At 43.1% G+C, this 16,235-nt stretch overlaps 2 protein-coding genes across 4 annotated transcripts in view; one reads left to right on the top strand and one right to left on the bottom strand.

Annotated features, from left to right (window-relative positions):
- Positions 1-3,257, bottom strand: part of PSMD10 (proteasome 26S subunit, non-ATPase 10) — a 60,227-nt gene extending 56,970 nt beyond the window's left edge. Inside the window, exons 1-6 of one of the 3 annotated variants that reach the window (XR_008735220.1) lie at positions 3,107-3,257; positions 2,877-2,975; positions 1,704-1,850; positions 1,430-1,596; positions 554-682; positions 257-394 (exon numbers count right to left, since the gene is read on the bottom strand). Coding sequence is in view for 2 of the 3 variants with exons in the window: in XM_055727325.1 (XP_055583300.1) it covers positions 241-394; positions 1,430-1,596; positions 1,704-1,850; positions 2,877-2,975; positions 3,107-3,220 (681 nt within the window). In the remaining variant the exon portion in view is untranslated. Of the gene's footprint in view, positions 1-39; positions 395-553; positions 683-1,429; positions 1,597-1,703; positions 1,851-2,876; positions 2,976-3,106 lie in introns of those variants that run through there. The other 2 variants (XM_055727325.1, XM_055727326.1) reach the window with 2 other exon arrangements.
- Positions 3,258-3,408: 151 nt separating this feature from the next.
- ATG4A (autophagy related 4A cysteine peptidase) lies at positions 3,409-15,868 on the top strand. The gene is made up of 13 exons (XM_055727501.1): positions 3,409-3,507; positions 5,090-5,200; positions 6,384-6,455; positions 6,817-6,915; positions 8,148-8,249; positions 8,775-8,847; positions 10,202-10,281; positions 11,292-11,479; positions 11,590-11,668; positions 12,558-12,703; positions 13,281-13,337; positions 14,488-14,599; positions 14,966-15,868. Exons 1-13 carry the CDS (start codon positions 3,498-3,500, stop codon positions 15,028-15,030), a joined length of 1,194 nt encoding a protein of 397 aa, XP_055583476.1. The 5' UTR covers positions 3,409-3,497; the 3' UTR covers positions 15,031-15,868.
- Positions 15,869-16,235: the final 367 nt, after the last annotated feature.

Genomic DNA, 16,235 nt, shown 5'->3' with positions numbered 1-16,235 from the left:
TCATAGTGTAAACTGAAAGAACTGCAAGATATTGAAAAATACTTTAAAGTCAGTGAACTGTTTAATTAACAAGAAGTACAAACAGTTGTTTTGGCACTGTACTTGAAGGAAAACTAGATACACACATTTTATTACCATGCTGATGTCCACATATGACATCCTAGTTGAACTATCAAAATATGAAGTTTGCAGTCTTAAATACAAGTGCAACAGGAAAGAGACTCAAATCAGAAGTCCCCACTAGCCTTCCACCATTCTTTTAAGCATGGCTCCCAGGCCCCCCTTTGCCACTTTCAGTGGGGTCAGTTCTTCTTTATTCTCAATGTGAATACTTGCACCGTGAGACACCAGCAGCTTTGCCTCCTCCACTCTCTCTTCATCGCAGGCTAAGTGACTGTAATAAGAACAAGAAACCCACAGCCACCATTGAACAGTCCAAGCCTATAAAGAGCAGTACTTATGCCTTGCCAAAATGACAGCATGAATGCTGGGGAGGGGGGGGGGGGGAAGATGCATCCTAGAACAACAAAACCACACGCAAGCAACTACCTACACAGATTCCAAAGCTTGTTGTCCAGTCACTCTGTTGTTGTTAAGCACCTCAAGAACGTTCTTCCTGCTATTATCCTCGCAACATTTAGATGCTTCTTTAGATTAGGATTTGGCTCTGCAGTCAGCAAAGCTAAGAAGCACATAATCCACAGTGAAATGGGAAAATGGTCATCTCTATTTGAATTGGAAGCGATAAACTAAATCGTACAATGCTTAAAAATAATCTGATGTAAAGAGTTACTGCAAATGCAGCAAGTGCTTTTCTCCATTTGGCACTGTATCTTAGAAAATAAACATATCTGTTCCAGGGCAATGTACAGCTAAAACATACTGCCTGATCTTATTCACAGCACAATCTTGATTCCACAGTAGACAAGGCAGAGTTTTGTCACCAACTTCAAAGCAGTTAAGGTTTTACCCTTACAGATTCAAACTGATCTCTAAGGTAATACCAAACACTGGACGGACTGGACTTAAACTGCAACTTATTTTCCTTAGAGAGGTGAAGAGAAACTTCCAAAATTAGCTTTTGCTTGGCATCACAGAGTAGGCCAGCCTGCAAGACCAGTTTCCTCCGACTTTGAAGTCATTAGCTCACTTTCTACCCTCTAGTGGCAATGGAACATATTCCAAATTATTACAAAAGGTGTTCTACACTTTTTAAGTAGATGTAGTAACACAAATTAGAGTATGTACATACAGACACAGGCAAAATATTGAGACTGATTTTCTCAAATCCTTTTAAATTACATAGGGGTGTGAAGCAAGGGAGTATTTTGAGGCAATGAGAAATAAAAAAAAAGAAACTGAAGTAATGGAGTTTCATTTCACAGAGATTATGCTATATTAAGCAAAGTAAAAATGAAAAATTACTTACAGAGGAGTATTCCCTTCAGAGTCCCGTATATTAACAGACGCATTGTGCTGCAGAAGGATCTGTACCATTTTGAGGTTTCCTTTGGCAGCTGCTCTGTGTAATGGGGTGGATTCAAAATGATCTCTTGCATCCGGATCAGCTCCGTTTTCTAAAAGCATGATCGCAATCTGAATATGTAGAAAGCAAAAGGAGCGGGGAAGGAGGAGGTAAAGTTAATATAACTACATACTTCTTCCAAGAGCAACACCACCTTCAGTAGCTTAGGCAAACATACCTCTTGCTTGTTTTTGGAGGCTGCATAATGCAGGGGCGTACAGCCGTTCTGATTGACAGCATTTACATGAGCACCCTTGGCAATGAGGGCTTTCACAATTTCATCACGGCCTGCCGAAGCAGCAATATGTAAGGGAGTCCAACCAGCCTACAGAGGCAAGAAAAAACCCCACACATCATTCGAACCAGGAGCTTCAGGCAAAAAACATGACAAAACAACCCAACACAGACTTGGCTACTCATACTGCACATGTTTTTGTAACTGTAAAGCTAAACATTATTGATTATCACCAGAGAGCCAAGTCTTACATCCTCTGACATGCCTGCATTCAGTACTTTATGAAAGCTGCCAGTTAAATGCCAGAAATCACTTCTGTTATGCACAGTATCTTGCAGGGCACTTTGACCCTGTTAATTGCAGAATTAACAGTAGTGCCTTTTTAAGAACAAGTAAGACTGGAGGAAAAAAAGGGTCTCCAAAAGTTTGCACCATCTTTTCTATATCCTAATGTCTAATTAAACTGATGGTAATTAAACTGATGGGACAACATTTCCTTCTTTAAGGATGCTTTATAATGGATATAATTATTTCAGCCCTTCCTCCAGAACCGTAACAAACCATCTCTTTTCCAACTGTGAATGCACCGAACCTGTCACCTACTCAGTAATGCCTTCCCCAATAATAAGAAATCCTCAGAGCACCCCATGATTTGGCACAACGTATTTAACAGGATCACACCGAGATAACAGGAACGTGAAGCCCCCCCAACCACCACCCGCACACCCCCCGTTTTGCAACTTTGTTCAGAACAGTTCTCCTACAATTCCTTGACAATAAGCGAGGCTCACCAAGGCTCACTACCCCCTCGGTCCACATGGCCAGTGGTATAACTTCAGCTCTTTTCCTTGCGCACACACAGCCCTGTGGGCTTCCCACAGCCTCCCAGGCACGGCCCGGGACACACAGAGCGCCGGGCGGAGGAGGAGGAAAAGGCAGGCTGCGACCAGCGCCCGCCGCCGGGGCACTGCAGCGGCTCCAGCCGTGACGGCCAAAGGGTCCGCAGAGAAACTGCGCGGCGCAGCTCCCCGCGCACAGGGGCGCACAGTCCGGCCCCGGCCCCCCAGCACCCCGGGCCGGCTCGCGGCGGGACGCCGGCGGGGCTGCCACACTCACATCGTCCTTGTCGTTCACGGGCACGCCGAAGCCCAGGAGGAGGTCGGCGACGTCCGTGTGTCCCGCTGAGCAGGCCCAGTGCAGCGCAGTCCGGTTGTCCTGAGGGAAGGAGGGAGGGGGGCGGTGAGCGGCCGGCGGGAAGGCGGCTGACAGGAGCCGCCCCGCGGGGCCCGGCCCCGCAGGCCGCCCGCCCTCGCCCCGGCGGGCAGGGAGGGCCGCGCCCGGCTGACCTGGTCGGCCTTGGTGGCCAGGGCCCTGTCGCGCAGCAGCTGGGCCCGCAGCTCCTCCAGGCGCCCGGCGTAGGCCAGGTTGCAGACCCCCACGTCGGACACCGCGGCCTCCATGCTACCCGCGGGCTCGCCACCTCCCCTGCCGGCGGGGGCGGGGCACGGCCAAGCGCCGGCCAATCAGAGGGGCGCCGGCGCCACCCCAGCCAATGGCTCTTAGCGGGCCGCCCCTCCCGCCCCTGGAGCCGCGGGGGCTGCTGGGGTTTGTAGTCCGACGGGCGGCAGGCGGCGCGCCTTGGCGGGCCGGCGGGACTACAGCTCCCGGGGCGCCCCGCGGCGCGGCCGTGTTGTGTCTCCGTGTCGGGGCGAGGAGGAGGATGGTGACAGCGGGAGGATGGAGTCAGGTGAGGGGCGGCGGCGTGAGGCCGCGACCGGGGAGAGGGGCGAGCGGGGGCTGCGGGCCCGGCCGTTGCGGCGGTCGGCGAGGGGGGGGCGGCCGGCGCGCCTCAGGGGCCGCCAGCGGGGCCGCGGCGCCGCGGGAGGCGGCCGCTGGCTGAGGGGCGAGCGGGGGCCGGTGCCTTCCGCCGTGAGGGGTTCGCCTGGCGGGAGGGACGGGGCCCCGCGGGCTCCCCCGGCGCAGAGAGGGGACTTCTGGCGGGGGGCGGCGGGGTGGGGGCGGCCGGGGGGCGCCGCCAGCCCCGGGGCGGCGGGTGGGGGCTGCGTGGCGCTGTGAGGGGGCTGGGGCCGGGGCTCCGCCGGCGGGGGGAGGGGGCCCTTTCCCGGGGGCTGCCATGGCGCACAGCAGCGGGGGCGGGCGGGGGGAGCCCGGGGACCCCCGGTTCCCTCCCCTGGGCTCTGCGGGATGGGGGTCTGCAGCCCCTGGGCTCAGCCGGGCAGCCTGCCCCCAGTGCGGCGAGTCTCCCGGCGGAGGGGGCACAGCACCCTGCAGGCAGCTCTTTCGCTTCTTTGTTTTTTCTACTTTTTTTTCTGCAGGCAGGTAGGCTGAGAGAAGTTTATGGTGTTTTTTAGCTGGTGCCCGCGCTGACATGCGGGGGTTTATCCTCAGAGCTTGGTAGCACCGGCCCTGGGTGCTCGAATCAGGGGGGTGTAGCTCAGCTCCACTTCTGGTTGCTGTAATGTCGATTTTTACATGAAATGGTGGTTTTGTATATTTACCTGCTGATTACTCATTCTTTATGCTGTATATATACATGTGCAGTTACTCGAAGAGTAAAAGATAATTGTGTTTACTTTCACTTTAAATTTCTGCTTTTTTTTAGCTTATTCCTAAAGGTTCTTAACTAAAAGGCATTATTTTACATTAGGTTTTACAATTGAAGGCCCGTTTCTCTCATCCCAAAACCCCTGCTTTAATCATCTAAAAAAATGAATGAACTGTCATCTTTTAGTAGCATTAATTATCATTTGTTATTTGACACTGAACAGATGTAGCATTGGATAATAACATTAACACACCACTTTTTCCCCAAAGTGTTTACAATCTCCACGTAGGAAAGTAAAACCCAGCCTTGCTAACACTTTTCACATGCTCCCCATTAAGCACGAGGCCGTAATCGCTCTGAGTGGCGGTATTTGCACATTTAAGATCAAGCAAGTGCACGTATGCTGTGATGTCTGAATTGGTTTTTTTCCTTTCCTCATTTCCTTGAATCAAATCTTACTCTCGCTGCAGTCATCCTGAACTTCAGTCAGGCTGAGTGGCTTCAGTCAGGCTGCCTGTAATCAGCGTGTCAGCCATGTTATTTTCTCTTGGCAGTCACTGAGGATCAAAATAAGAACCAGCCAAGACATTGGGTATTTCACTGTCGGAACATCTTGTTAAAAGGCAAACAGTAAATGCAGCTGGCAGCGCTGTTCAGAAGACCCAAAGACTAACCGCAGCTAGTTCAGTCTAAGAACTCAAGAGTTGAGCATAAAAGAGCAAAGGGCTAAAATGGAGTTTGAATTTTTTGTATTCCTGTTCAGTTTTATCTAGGTATGAAAACCAGATCACTATTTTGTCAGACTACTTAGAAGAATTTCCAGAAACGCACGAGCCAGTGTGGATTCTAGGAAGGCAACACCACCTAAACACAGGTATCTTTAGAATAAAAATGATCTATAAATTCTGTAGAGCGTTCATATATTCGCATGCAGCAGCAGCTTCCGATTTCCTTAGGTTCTCTAAACGTCTCACGAGAGAGGTTTATATTTCTCCATCAGCAAGAAACCAACTACAGGCAGTAGTATTCTCATCCTACAATGAAACGAGAAGTTCACCTATGTACTTTGTACCGTAATTCATGCAACAGCTTGTAGTTGTAGCAAAGGCTGGTCAAGTATGAGGCTTCTCAACATCAAATGACTCAGAAATAGATAAATAAATAGTGTGGGGGGGAATTTTTTGGTTCAGTAATACCAATGTTATTTTCCCTTATGGGATGCTGTCTGCAGCCTGTTATTCACAACTAAAATGGTATTTCCAGAGAAGAAGAAGAAGAAATTCCATCTACAGCACATACTATATTTTGATGAAAATAAATATATGACCTAGAAGTCATAGCAGTGATGTATTCATATATCATATAAAAATGAGATTTCAAAAATTAGTTTTGTTCCGTGGGGAGAAGACAAGGGCATCTTCCCGTGTTACATGTCAAAAGCAGCAGCCACCAGTGCAGGCATGGTGTTCAGGACAGCCGAGGGTACTGCACGCAGCCTTGATCACTCAAGGATCCCTTGAAAAGCCCAGCCAGTCTGATGGCTCAGAGAAAATGCAGCAAATAAGATTCCTAGGACTTCTTCAGAGCCTTTGGGAGAATTCTGTACATACATGAATTTCAAAAAACAAAAAAAGATATATTAGTATTAGTAACCTTTTCTTAAAATGACTTTGTGTTGGGTTTGGAGGTAATGTATAGTTCCATCTTGGTTTGCATGCAGAAATTCTTTACCTTTCTTAACTTGCTTTACCAGTTCTTTCCTGAGGACATAGTTCTCCCTAGTTGTTTCATTCAAGCTGGGCATAGCCATTCCAAACATCTTGTAAAACTTCGTTGGCTAATAATTATTTCATCCTTAATAAGTTAACTTAATTAGCAGTCTACAAAACCTCTCTGTGTTTAAACAGCTAAAAATGTTGTAAGTATTAAGGGTCTTACATGTAAAAGCTAGTAAGAGTCTTCCATGCACTCTATATGTTGACTGTACAGGGAAAACCAGGATTTTTCACTTTTAAAAGTCCGTTTTAATAATTTCTTTCCTTCTAAAAATATTCCAGACAAATCCAAGTTATTGTTGGATATAAGTGCTCGTCTCTGGTTTACATATAGAAGAAAGTTTTCACCAATTGGTGAGTATGCAGCAGACCAGCTGCCTTGTTATAAATTAAATAGCAGGATTAGTGATGTTATCATGGACTGGAAAATGATCTTTCCAGTATTAGAACATTTTGAGCATCATTTTAACTGTTTATGCAAACAAAATATTAAAGCTAATAAAAACTGTGTTGAATTATACCTGCACATAATCAGGTCTTCATATTTGTAGAGCAAAGTTAGTAAGTGAATTTAGGTTGACAGTATGGAAAGAAAAGGTCTTGCTCAGTGTGTTTTATCCCTAAGGCAGTTGTTAGAGATTTTAACTTTGACATTTTCTCTGTGGTGCTCCACTGTTTTAAAGCCCATATTCATTGTAATGAACTTTTTTAACAGGAGGCACTGGTCCTTCGTCTGACGCTGGCTGGGGCTGTATGCTGCGATGTGGGCAGATGATGCTGGCCCAAGCACTGATCTGCAGACATTTAGGAAGAGGTGAGTATTGTTGCTGAGTGAACTTTTGTGTGGTTTGGAGACAGTTCAATTTTTGTTGTAGTTTTCCATAAAAGCGCAAAGCCTAAATTTATTAATGAACCTTTTTTATGCCCTGATAGAAGGTACTAGTGAATTACTGTTGTGTGACAGGGTGAAATCATGCCAGCCTTAAGCAGAGAAACAGAAATAGAGGGAGGACAAGTAGGGAATCCTACTGTCGTTATTCTATAAATCTTTTTGAGGAATACCCATGTTGACATCAAGGGAAAACCTGGGTCTGAGTTCTTACCGTTCTCTTCATTGCTTACGTAGCCACCAAATGTTTGCACACAGTGAGTGTGCGAGTAGTGACATGGTATAGACATCATACAAAGTGCTTCACAGACCACTCACCGGCCACCAGCCTGAGGTCCAAACCCCACAGCAGAACCCATTAGTGCAAGCTCTTAAGCCTCACACCCCAGGACGACAGGTAAGTATCAGAGGTCTGGTCGGTGTGGAGCTGCAGTATCAATTAAAGTCTTACGGTCAGGTCTGTAATCCTTGTGCTGTTGTGCTGTGGTTTCTATGGCAGCACGCTTTGTGGTTTCGTCTACTCGGATAACAGAATCCACAGAACAGAGCTGCAAAGATTTAACTGGAGGAGTAGGCAAACAAATTACCTGAGAAGAACTAGACTATGAACTTGTAGTATGTAGCTGCTTTATAATATCAGCCCTGTATGTATGTGCTTCTCTGTCAGCGGATGCAGGGTAACTACCTTACATTAGAAGCAAGAGCATACATGGCAACGCTGCATTTTGGATTGTGCTGGGGGAGAGGGCCAGCCTTGTGTTTGGACTTTGCTTTATGGATCTTCCGTCATTATCTTACAAATGCCTACCGATCTAAGACAATCTAAGCAGAGCATATAGATTTAAACAGTCTTGGAAGCTCACACAGAGCAGTAGCTATCAGTTCTCAGCAGTGATCATTCAGCATGTATTTGCACTTGACTCTTTTATTTCATTTTCTCAGTTTTCACAGTCTAGCCTGCAGTGATAAAGGACAGCTTGACAATGACAAGCTGTGACTTAGAGGAACTCTAAACGAAATGTAAATATTAGAGATTAATTGTACATTAGTCTTTTAGCATCTCATTGTATTGCTTTCACCTGTCTAGAATGGAAACCTTTTTTTTAATCTTTGTAACTCTTTCTTTTTTTGTTTGTTTGTTTGTTTTGTTTTGTAAGATTGGCAATGGGAAAAACACAAAAAACAACCAGAAGAATATCATAGAATCTTACGGTGCTTTCTAGATAGAAAAGATTGCTGTTATTCCATCCACCAAATGGGTAAGAACAGACATCAACTTTTTTTTTCTACTGAAACACCTACAGCGTTAAAACTTTCTAATGTAAAATTTTGAATTAATGTATTTCATATTCAATATGAAGACAATGTATACATTTACATGTAATTAAAAATGCATGCAAATGGGTACAAAGTATAATAGTTCAGAAATGTTGTTCACTGAGACCTAAATAAATCTGTATACTAGAATCTGGTTCTTGATGAAGTATGTGAGCTGTGGGTACCAGAGCTGATAGCATAGACAGTTGTGAAGCTTATTGCTGTAATTTGTCATAAAGAACACCAATATTTGTAATCCTTGTAAGAGTTTAGAAACTTTTTGTAAAGGAGCTAGTGGTTGTTAAGATTTGAAGAGCATAGATGGAGAAAATAATTGTTGTTGCTAAATACAGTTTGCAATTGCTCTAGAACGTATGCCAAAATACTAGTAGGTCGTGCTATTTAACATATATTATGACCAGACTCTCTGTGGTCTCTTTTTTCTGTGTGTTTTCTCATAAAAACAGCGCAGATGGGGGTTGGAGAGGGGAAATCGATTGGAGAATGGTTTGGACCAAATACGGTTGCTCAAGTACTGAAGTAAGTCACATCCCACTGGCTCATTCAGAATGTGCTCCTCTGGGGCAGCCAAGCTCAGAGACCAAGATAATAAGGCCCAAGATAAGAGTTTTAAAGGTCCGTCTCCCTCTCAGCATCAGGAGCATGTGTGCTGTCTGTCTGCAGTTGCAGTGCGGACCATGACGCTGTGGCCTGGTGGGCAGGTACTGGGTCAGGATTAGGCGAGTTCTGCATTTTAATGTGCCAAGAGCCTGGGGAAGACCTGCAAAAAGGTCTCTCCAGCCACGTGTATTCCTTTCCACTAAGTGGCTCGGCTTTGATGGGTCAAGAGTGCCACCATGCAGGTGGTGAACAAGGTGGCCTGAAACATCGAGTGCAGGCGTCCAGGCCAAGGAGGGAACCGAACTGCAAATCCCCACTGTCGGAGCTGCAGCTTTGCCTGAAGGCTGCTGTATAAAACGTGGGCAGCTCGTCGTAGACTAGAAGCCACGCTTAAAAGAGTTGGCTTTGCTCTGTTTCTGAGGGACGGGGCCAAAATCTCAAGTGGAGGCTAAATTCTTTGCAGTCCCGGGACAGACATGTGTTCTGGAGAGAGAGAGAGAGAGAGAGAGAGAGAGAGAGAGAGAGGGAGAGGAGCTGAAGCATGCCCTGGCCTCCAGCTCTTTTCACTTACAAATTCTCCATGGCTTAGTGCTCTCACACAGGTTTTTCTGGCTTATTTGAGACAGCTGACTCTGCCTGTGCAGTGTAAGGGTGTAGCTCCTTTCCCCAGAGATTTGGATTTCACAGCAGTGGGCAGAAACTTGTGTGCTGTAATGCCTTTCTCCTCACTTTTGGGTGCCAAAAACCTTTAGCTTTTAAATTTAAATTAAAAATTTAGCTTTTAACGCCTTGAGTCTGCTGGCTGCATGTGCACAGAAATCGTTCCGCTGAATTTAGTGGAACTTCTTAAGCCAAAAGCAACGTGCAAAACCGGCGCAGGAGTTTCTTCCTTCTGTGGCTAATGCCAGACACAGTGGTCGGGATCCCATTGTGGAGGCTGCTAAATGCAATACAAAGTAATAAACCTAATGACGTGGTTGAGCTGTTGCTATCACTGCATTTGGCAAAAGGACAAAACTGTTTTCACATGGTACAGTGTGTGTGCTTTTCCTGGTACCACTCAGTATTTATTCTTCTAAAAGTATTAAATATTAAATATTCAAAGAGTTATCTTTTTATTACATGGAGACTTAAAAAAAAAAAAAAAAAGATGTTTTTCTAAAGAAAAAATTTAATTTTTTAATTCTGGAACCATCTAATTGTCCTGAATGAAAAGCCACGCTCATGGTCCTAATTAGTTTATATTAATTTTTATTACCTTAATGTTTTCTAGGAAGCTTGCTTTATTTGATGAATGGAATTCATTAGCAGTTTATGTATCTATGGACAATACGGTGGTCATTGAAGACATCAGTAAGTGAAACAAAAGTCTTTCCAGGAATTCTTTACCATTTTAGTGAATGTTCAAGGAGAGGAATAGCTCAAACTGACAGCAGATTTGATCGTTTTGGGAAATTTTCCATTTTGGCAGTGTTAGGTTTACGGTTGGACTCAGTGATTTTAAAGGTCTTTTCCAACTTAAACAATTCTACGATTAGTTCTTTGGTTACAGTTTTTGATTTGACTCCACTTTCCTGAATGTATCCAAACACGAACACAATACTTCTGGGCCGTCCCTGCTTGTTCCCAGGGTAAGAAAAGGAATAAAGGAAATGGAGACTCAGCTTTTGGGTGTCTAAAACTTTAGCTAACCCAGAACGACGTAGGTGACCCTTTCTGGTGACCCACTTGCATACCGTGCCAGTCGGGAGAAGATGGGAGTTTGTTCTGTGCTATCTAAAGTCCTGCCCCAGAAATGGAATGAAGCTGCAGTACACAGAAATACAGGGAATTGTTTTTAATACAGTTTGCCGTAGAGATGTGCTTTTGTCAGGCAAAAGAGAAAGCAGGGGCAGATCCTAGAGAAACACATGGCCAGGCTTCATTTTTAGCTGTGAGAAAGGTGGGTTTACAAGTGGTATTTAGCCACAGCCTGTTTCGACTTTAGTCCCTACTTCTGCTTGTTTTAAGTTTACATCACGAGAAGTGAAGAGTTCACTGAACAGTTTCTAATGCTGTCATCTCTGCCATTTAATTTCCCAGGGAAAGCCTGACAGAATTAATAATGCTAGTAGGAAATGTAACTTCAGTCTTAAATTTTCATCCCCCACTTGTTTATCTCACGTCTCGCTAATGCGCCAGCACATGCTCTGTCTGCTGGAATTACTTCTACTAAATAGTTACGATTTCCACGCCCTGCTCCTCTTGTCTTAAAACAGGAGCTCCATGAAGACGTCTGGCAAAGTAGTGTGATTCGTGATGGAGAGGAAGGTCTGCTCCGTGTCCCTTTGTGCATTCACTGATCCCTGTTTTTATTCCCGCAGAGAAGATGTGTTGGTCCCCTCCCCAGAGCAGCAGCGCGGCCCACAGCAGCGCGCATTTGCACAGAAGCGCTCTTGGCCGAAATAAAAATGCAGCAGGATTCTGCACAGGCTGGAAGCCCCTCTTGCTTATTATACCTCTAAGGCTAGGGATAAATCACATAAATCCAGTATATATTGATGCATTTAAAGTAAGTGGTTTTTTCAGCGAATTGTTTGTTATTGTGCACTAAGTTCAGGTATCTGTGACATCAATAAACAAATCAACTTCCATTTTGTTTTTCTCCCTGTGAACTCCTAGGAATGCTTTAAGATGCCACAGTCTTTGGGAGCATTAGGAGGGAAACCAAATAATGCCTACTATTTCATAGGATTTCTAGGTAAGGAAAAAAGAAACATTCTAAAAATGCCTATGATTTAAAGAGAAAGGAGGGTGGTTTTTTGGAAGGGGAAATGGTAAGCAGTTTAAGAATGAGAATAGAATAGAAGAAGAAACACACATCATGTATTTCGGCAACAGTATGGGATCATCCTTACAGGAATGGAAAAATAGCAAAGCTTGACATAAAGATAAGTAATGATACAAGCAAGAACAGCGCACTAAGGAAAGTCGGTAGCATTTGACAAGTTGCAAATGTCGCTAGTGCTAAAATACCGGATTTTTCCCAATCATTAATACTTCCTAATGAAGGGTGTCTTGTTTGATTCATCAAAAGTGCTTCATCATTTTCTTAAATTATTTTCTCATACTTCAAACTTCTGATAGCAGTTTTTCACCTTCTTCCATGTCTTCCTTTATTAATTAAAGGAATAGTTAGCACTAGATTCAGTCTTTCAGATTTCACCTGTTTGCTCCATACTTATTTTGTTCTTCCTTTTGTAAAACCTGAGCTGTTTTAGTCAGTTGACTTCATTCCAATTTCTGAATGAATGCCTAGTGGGATTACAGATTGCATTTCTGGTCATCCTGTACTTTTTGATCTGTGGAATGTTAGGGATTACAACAGCTGAGATTTTTAAAAAATATATTGGACCTTACATAGAAAAAAAAATCTACAGTAATAGGTCACAATATAAAATGACACTAAATACCCTAGTATAGTGGGGAACTATTGTGTCTAAATAACTGTTTTTCTTAAAGACTCTCTAGCTAGAAAGTCTAGCTGGGGACTGTGATGATACTTTAATTTCTGTTTTACAAGTCTAGATGGAACAAGTTCTTATTAAAGTCTCTTGCTTATTAACAAGATATGGATTTTACCTGTACAGGCAACGAGCTGATCTATTTGGATCCTCACACCACTCAAAGCTTTGTAGATTCAGAAGAAAACGGCACAGTCGATGACCAGAGCTTCCACTGCCAGCAAGCCCCACACAGAATGAAGATCATGAATTTGGACCCTTCAGTAGCTTTAGTAGGTGTTGGGAAATCATAGATGCATGTACTTTATTTCGGGGTAATACCTCTGTATATCGGTAAGGCCAGTAATGCTTTTCCTTGAGCAGAATCGAGATCACAGGGCAGTCTTCAGTGATCTAAAATGCAACACGTGGTAGTTTGTACATTAACTGCGTAGGGCAGATTAATCTTGGGTCAAGCTAATTGTTTGCTTTAGCGAGCAGCATTTACCTTTTGCAAGAAGTATTTTGAGAGTCAAAGCAAGGCACTGAATCAGGTTTCCTTATTTTATTCCATCACTGCCATATAAGCACGGCTGCTCTGGACCAGCTACTTACCTGAGCTTAACTTACTTTATATAACTTACAATTCTTTAAATGGCATTACTTGTAAAGTCATCCAGTGTAAGTCACAGGAATACCATGGCAGCTGAAGAAATAAATGTGATCCCATGCCAGTACCCTTTGGTTGGGTGACGGGTGAGCTGGAGACATGTTTCTAAAGCTTTAAACTATGCATAAAGATACCGCAGCATCCTTCGCTCATTGACCTGTTGTGATTAATACTACTACTGTCTTGTGTTTCTTCTTTAGGGCTTCTTTTGCAAAGAAGAATGTGATTTTGATAACTGGTGTAGTCTTGTGCAAAAGGTAATGATACTATCTTTATTTGCTCTGTATGAAATAATGCTTTTTTTTTTTTAATTAAAAAAAAGAAACTCCTATCACATCTTTCTCTGCATGCAAATTAAATGAGCCATAGAGAAGAATGCACTAATGCAGCAGGGTAAGCCAGTACTACTGAATTGCTAATTGGAGCTTGTTCAGCATTTTGACAGCCATCAACCCCGCTGCTTGGAAAGTGAGTCTAAATATACACCCTCCAGAATTTTTTCTTTTTTTAGCACTGCTATGTCAGTGGCTGAAACTTACCCTCATTTACTGAGAAATAAATGTTAAAAGTAAGTTTTAACTGCCGTATTGTAGCAATTTATTTATTTATTTGCTTCCTGATCCATTTTTATTGTTTTATACATTATTACGTGTTCTAATTATGACTGTTAGTCTGTGGTACCACAAAAGGCCTGATTCTGTAAGTGCTGAATCCCTCCGGCTCCTGCTGAACTGCCTTTTGACACACAAAGGCGCTTGCTGCCACAGAAAAAGGACTTTAGGCAGTTTCTCCATGTAGTTGGTGTACTAAGCAGCAGCAGTATGGACGTGGAGTAACACCAGTCTCTAAAAGCAGTTATTAAAGAAAAAAAAAAAAAAAGGCTAAGGAAAGCAGTTTGTAAATAACTGAAATGCAGGTTATGATGCAGCATACCTGATGGAAGAGGAGTGGAATTTGGCTTCAATAATAACTTATCTTTCCTGATCAAAACATTAGGTTTTTTAGAGCTGACAGATCTTTTGTTCCCGTTGATCAACAGGAAGCGTGAACACAGAGAGGTCCATGCAAGAAATTTTCATTTAAAAGGCGGAAAATACTGTATGTTCTTGGTGTCAAAATTACAGATGAGTGTAGGTCAAAGTTAATTATAACGCAGTGATAACTTGTAGGACAGCTCGAGATCTGTCTTCCTGGTGTGTTTTCAGCTAGGACAGCGTTACAGAGATCGGTGAAGCAGTGATTCTTAATGGCAGGTACTGGAAACAACAGGTTTCACTGTATGTCTGCATAAAGTCTTTGGTTTTTGATAAACATACGTAAATAAAAATGATTTTAATTAAGCAGGCATTTTTTGTGTTTGAAGGTTGTCTTGAAGCCTCTTTTAAAATGCAAGTCTTCTGTCCTCAGGAGATTCTAAAGCAGCAAAGCCTACGGATGTTTGAGCTGGTCCAGAAGCATCCGCCACACTGGCCTCCTTTCATACCTCCAACGAAGCCAGAAGTGACAACTACAGGAGCAGGTGTGGTACCCGCTGAACGCTCTGTCGTGCAGGGGGATGGTCCTCGGTAACAAATAGAAGAACGATCACAGGTGGAACAAGCGAGTGTCAACCAGTCGCCACGTGATTAAATGCCTTATTCTTACAGAGTAGCAGACAGTTACCCAGACAGGCCACGTACAGTTGCTAACACACACACATATATATATATATATGTGTGTGTGTGTATATATATATTAAAAAAATTATTAATATTTTTACATCTTAAAAAAATACTTTGAAGGACACATTCCAGAAGAGTGGGTATTTTCGGTTTGTTTTCTGAAGTAAACAAAGTCATGCATGGCTTCAGATTCTAAATTGTTTAATTTTTTATTTTTTTTTCAGAACTCATCGAATCTACCGACAAGCTATTTGAATTGGAAGAAGAATTTGAAATCCTGAGTGTATGAAGGAAACTGTGGTGACCCTTCTGAGCACTGAACATCCTGCTAATATTATTGCATTGACTTAAACAGCCATCTTAGCCCCAAAGTGCCTGAAATTACCGATAACAGAGCACAAAAACCTAGTAGCATCCAAAACTCCAACCGTGACAGTTCCTTCTGTCCAAGAGCTTCCCCACATGGAAAGGCAGTCAGAGACCGTACAAGCAAAGGCCTGTAAAGGGCGCCTCTCTTTAACGTGCGTCTTTCCCGAAGACAAATGGACCTTTGAGATTAAGGCAAAACTAAGTCTTACCAGTGGGCTGTATGTTTGGAGAAAGGGATAATGCAAAATGGCTATTTCTTGCTCTCACGTAATGCAATAGTTTAGTTCTTAAAGCAACAGTCTTCAGTTAAGGAGGATGTTTACTTCTGTTCCCTCCTGTGGGCTGCATCGTAGAAAAAAAATACATTGTCTTGTTTAAAAGATCGACTGGATCAGAAGAAAATTGTTTCCTTGTTAAATATTTTAACATGTATTTGAGCAACCACACTTTATTACAAAAATGTTTCTGTAAAAGGAACTATGTCTAATGTATACGTTTTGCAATAGCCTTCCTGTTTCTGGGAAACCTCGAGAGGAACAGGAGACTCAAATAGTCGATATAGATCACAACCACTGTTACGATATATTTCACCTTGACCTTAAAATTCAAATCATTAAAATTTAGCTCCACAAAAAACATCAGCCTAAATGAGTCAAAGGTGGTTTAACTGTACCTTATTTATTTTTTAAAAAGATTTACACAAGTGTCTCTGTTACAGCACTTTATCTGTGCATCTAATAAATTTCTTAAGCTTTTCATAGGTTGTATGCTGCTATATTTTGTTAATTTGTTTGTGTGAACTAAATATAAACCAGGTTATCTTAAAACTTAATATATAGGCATATGCAAATTGCTTAATTGTTGGTTTTTGACTTGTTGCCTTTTGAAATCTGTTTTGGTAAAAGTGCCTTAATTCTACAGGTTTATCAGAACAGCCTGTGAGGTTTTGTTTCTAAGGCGGAGTATCTCTTTAGCAGCCATAAGAAAACCAGCTCAGAATAATTAAAGGCAAAGATCTTTGAATCCATTATAAAGTTCCTTTTTACTATCAGACAGTCCCCGTTATGGTTTTTTTTTGTCATGATAGTGTAATGCACATGAATCGCAGTTTCATCTTCACCAATA

This window comes from Falco cherrug, chromosome 15, assembly GCF_023634085.1.
Source record: "Falco cherrug isolate bFalChe1 chromosome 15, bFalChe1.pri, whole genome shotgun sequence".
NCBI classification, from domain to species: Eukaryota; Metazoa; Chordata; class Aves; order Falconiformes; family Falconidae; genus Falco; species Falco cherrug.
This window is presented reverse-complemented; position numbering and strand designations above follow the sequence as displayed.

Bases quoted from the DNA above. Each gene is read 5' to 3' on its own strand.
- ATG4A (XM_055727501.1), top strand. The intron at 12,704-13,280 runs GTAGGTGTTGGG...TTTCTTCTTTAG, and splicing joins TGGACCCTTCAGTAGCTTTA to GGCTTCTTTTGCAAAGAAGA. The intron at 13,338-14,487 runs GTAATGATACTA...TTCTGTCCTCAG, and splicing joins GGTGTAGTCTTGTGCAAAAG to GAGATTCTAAAGCAGCAAAG.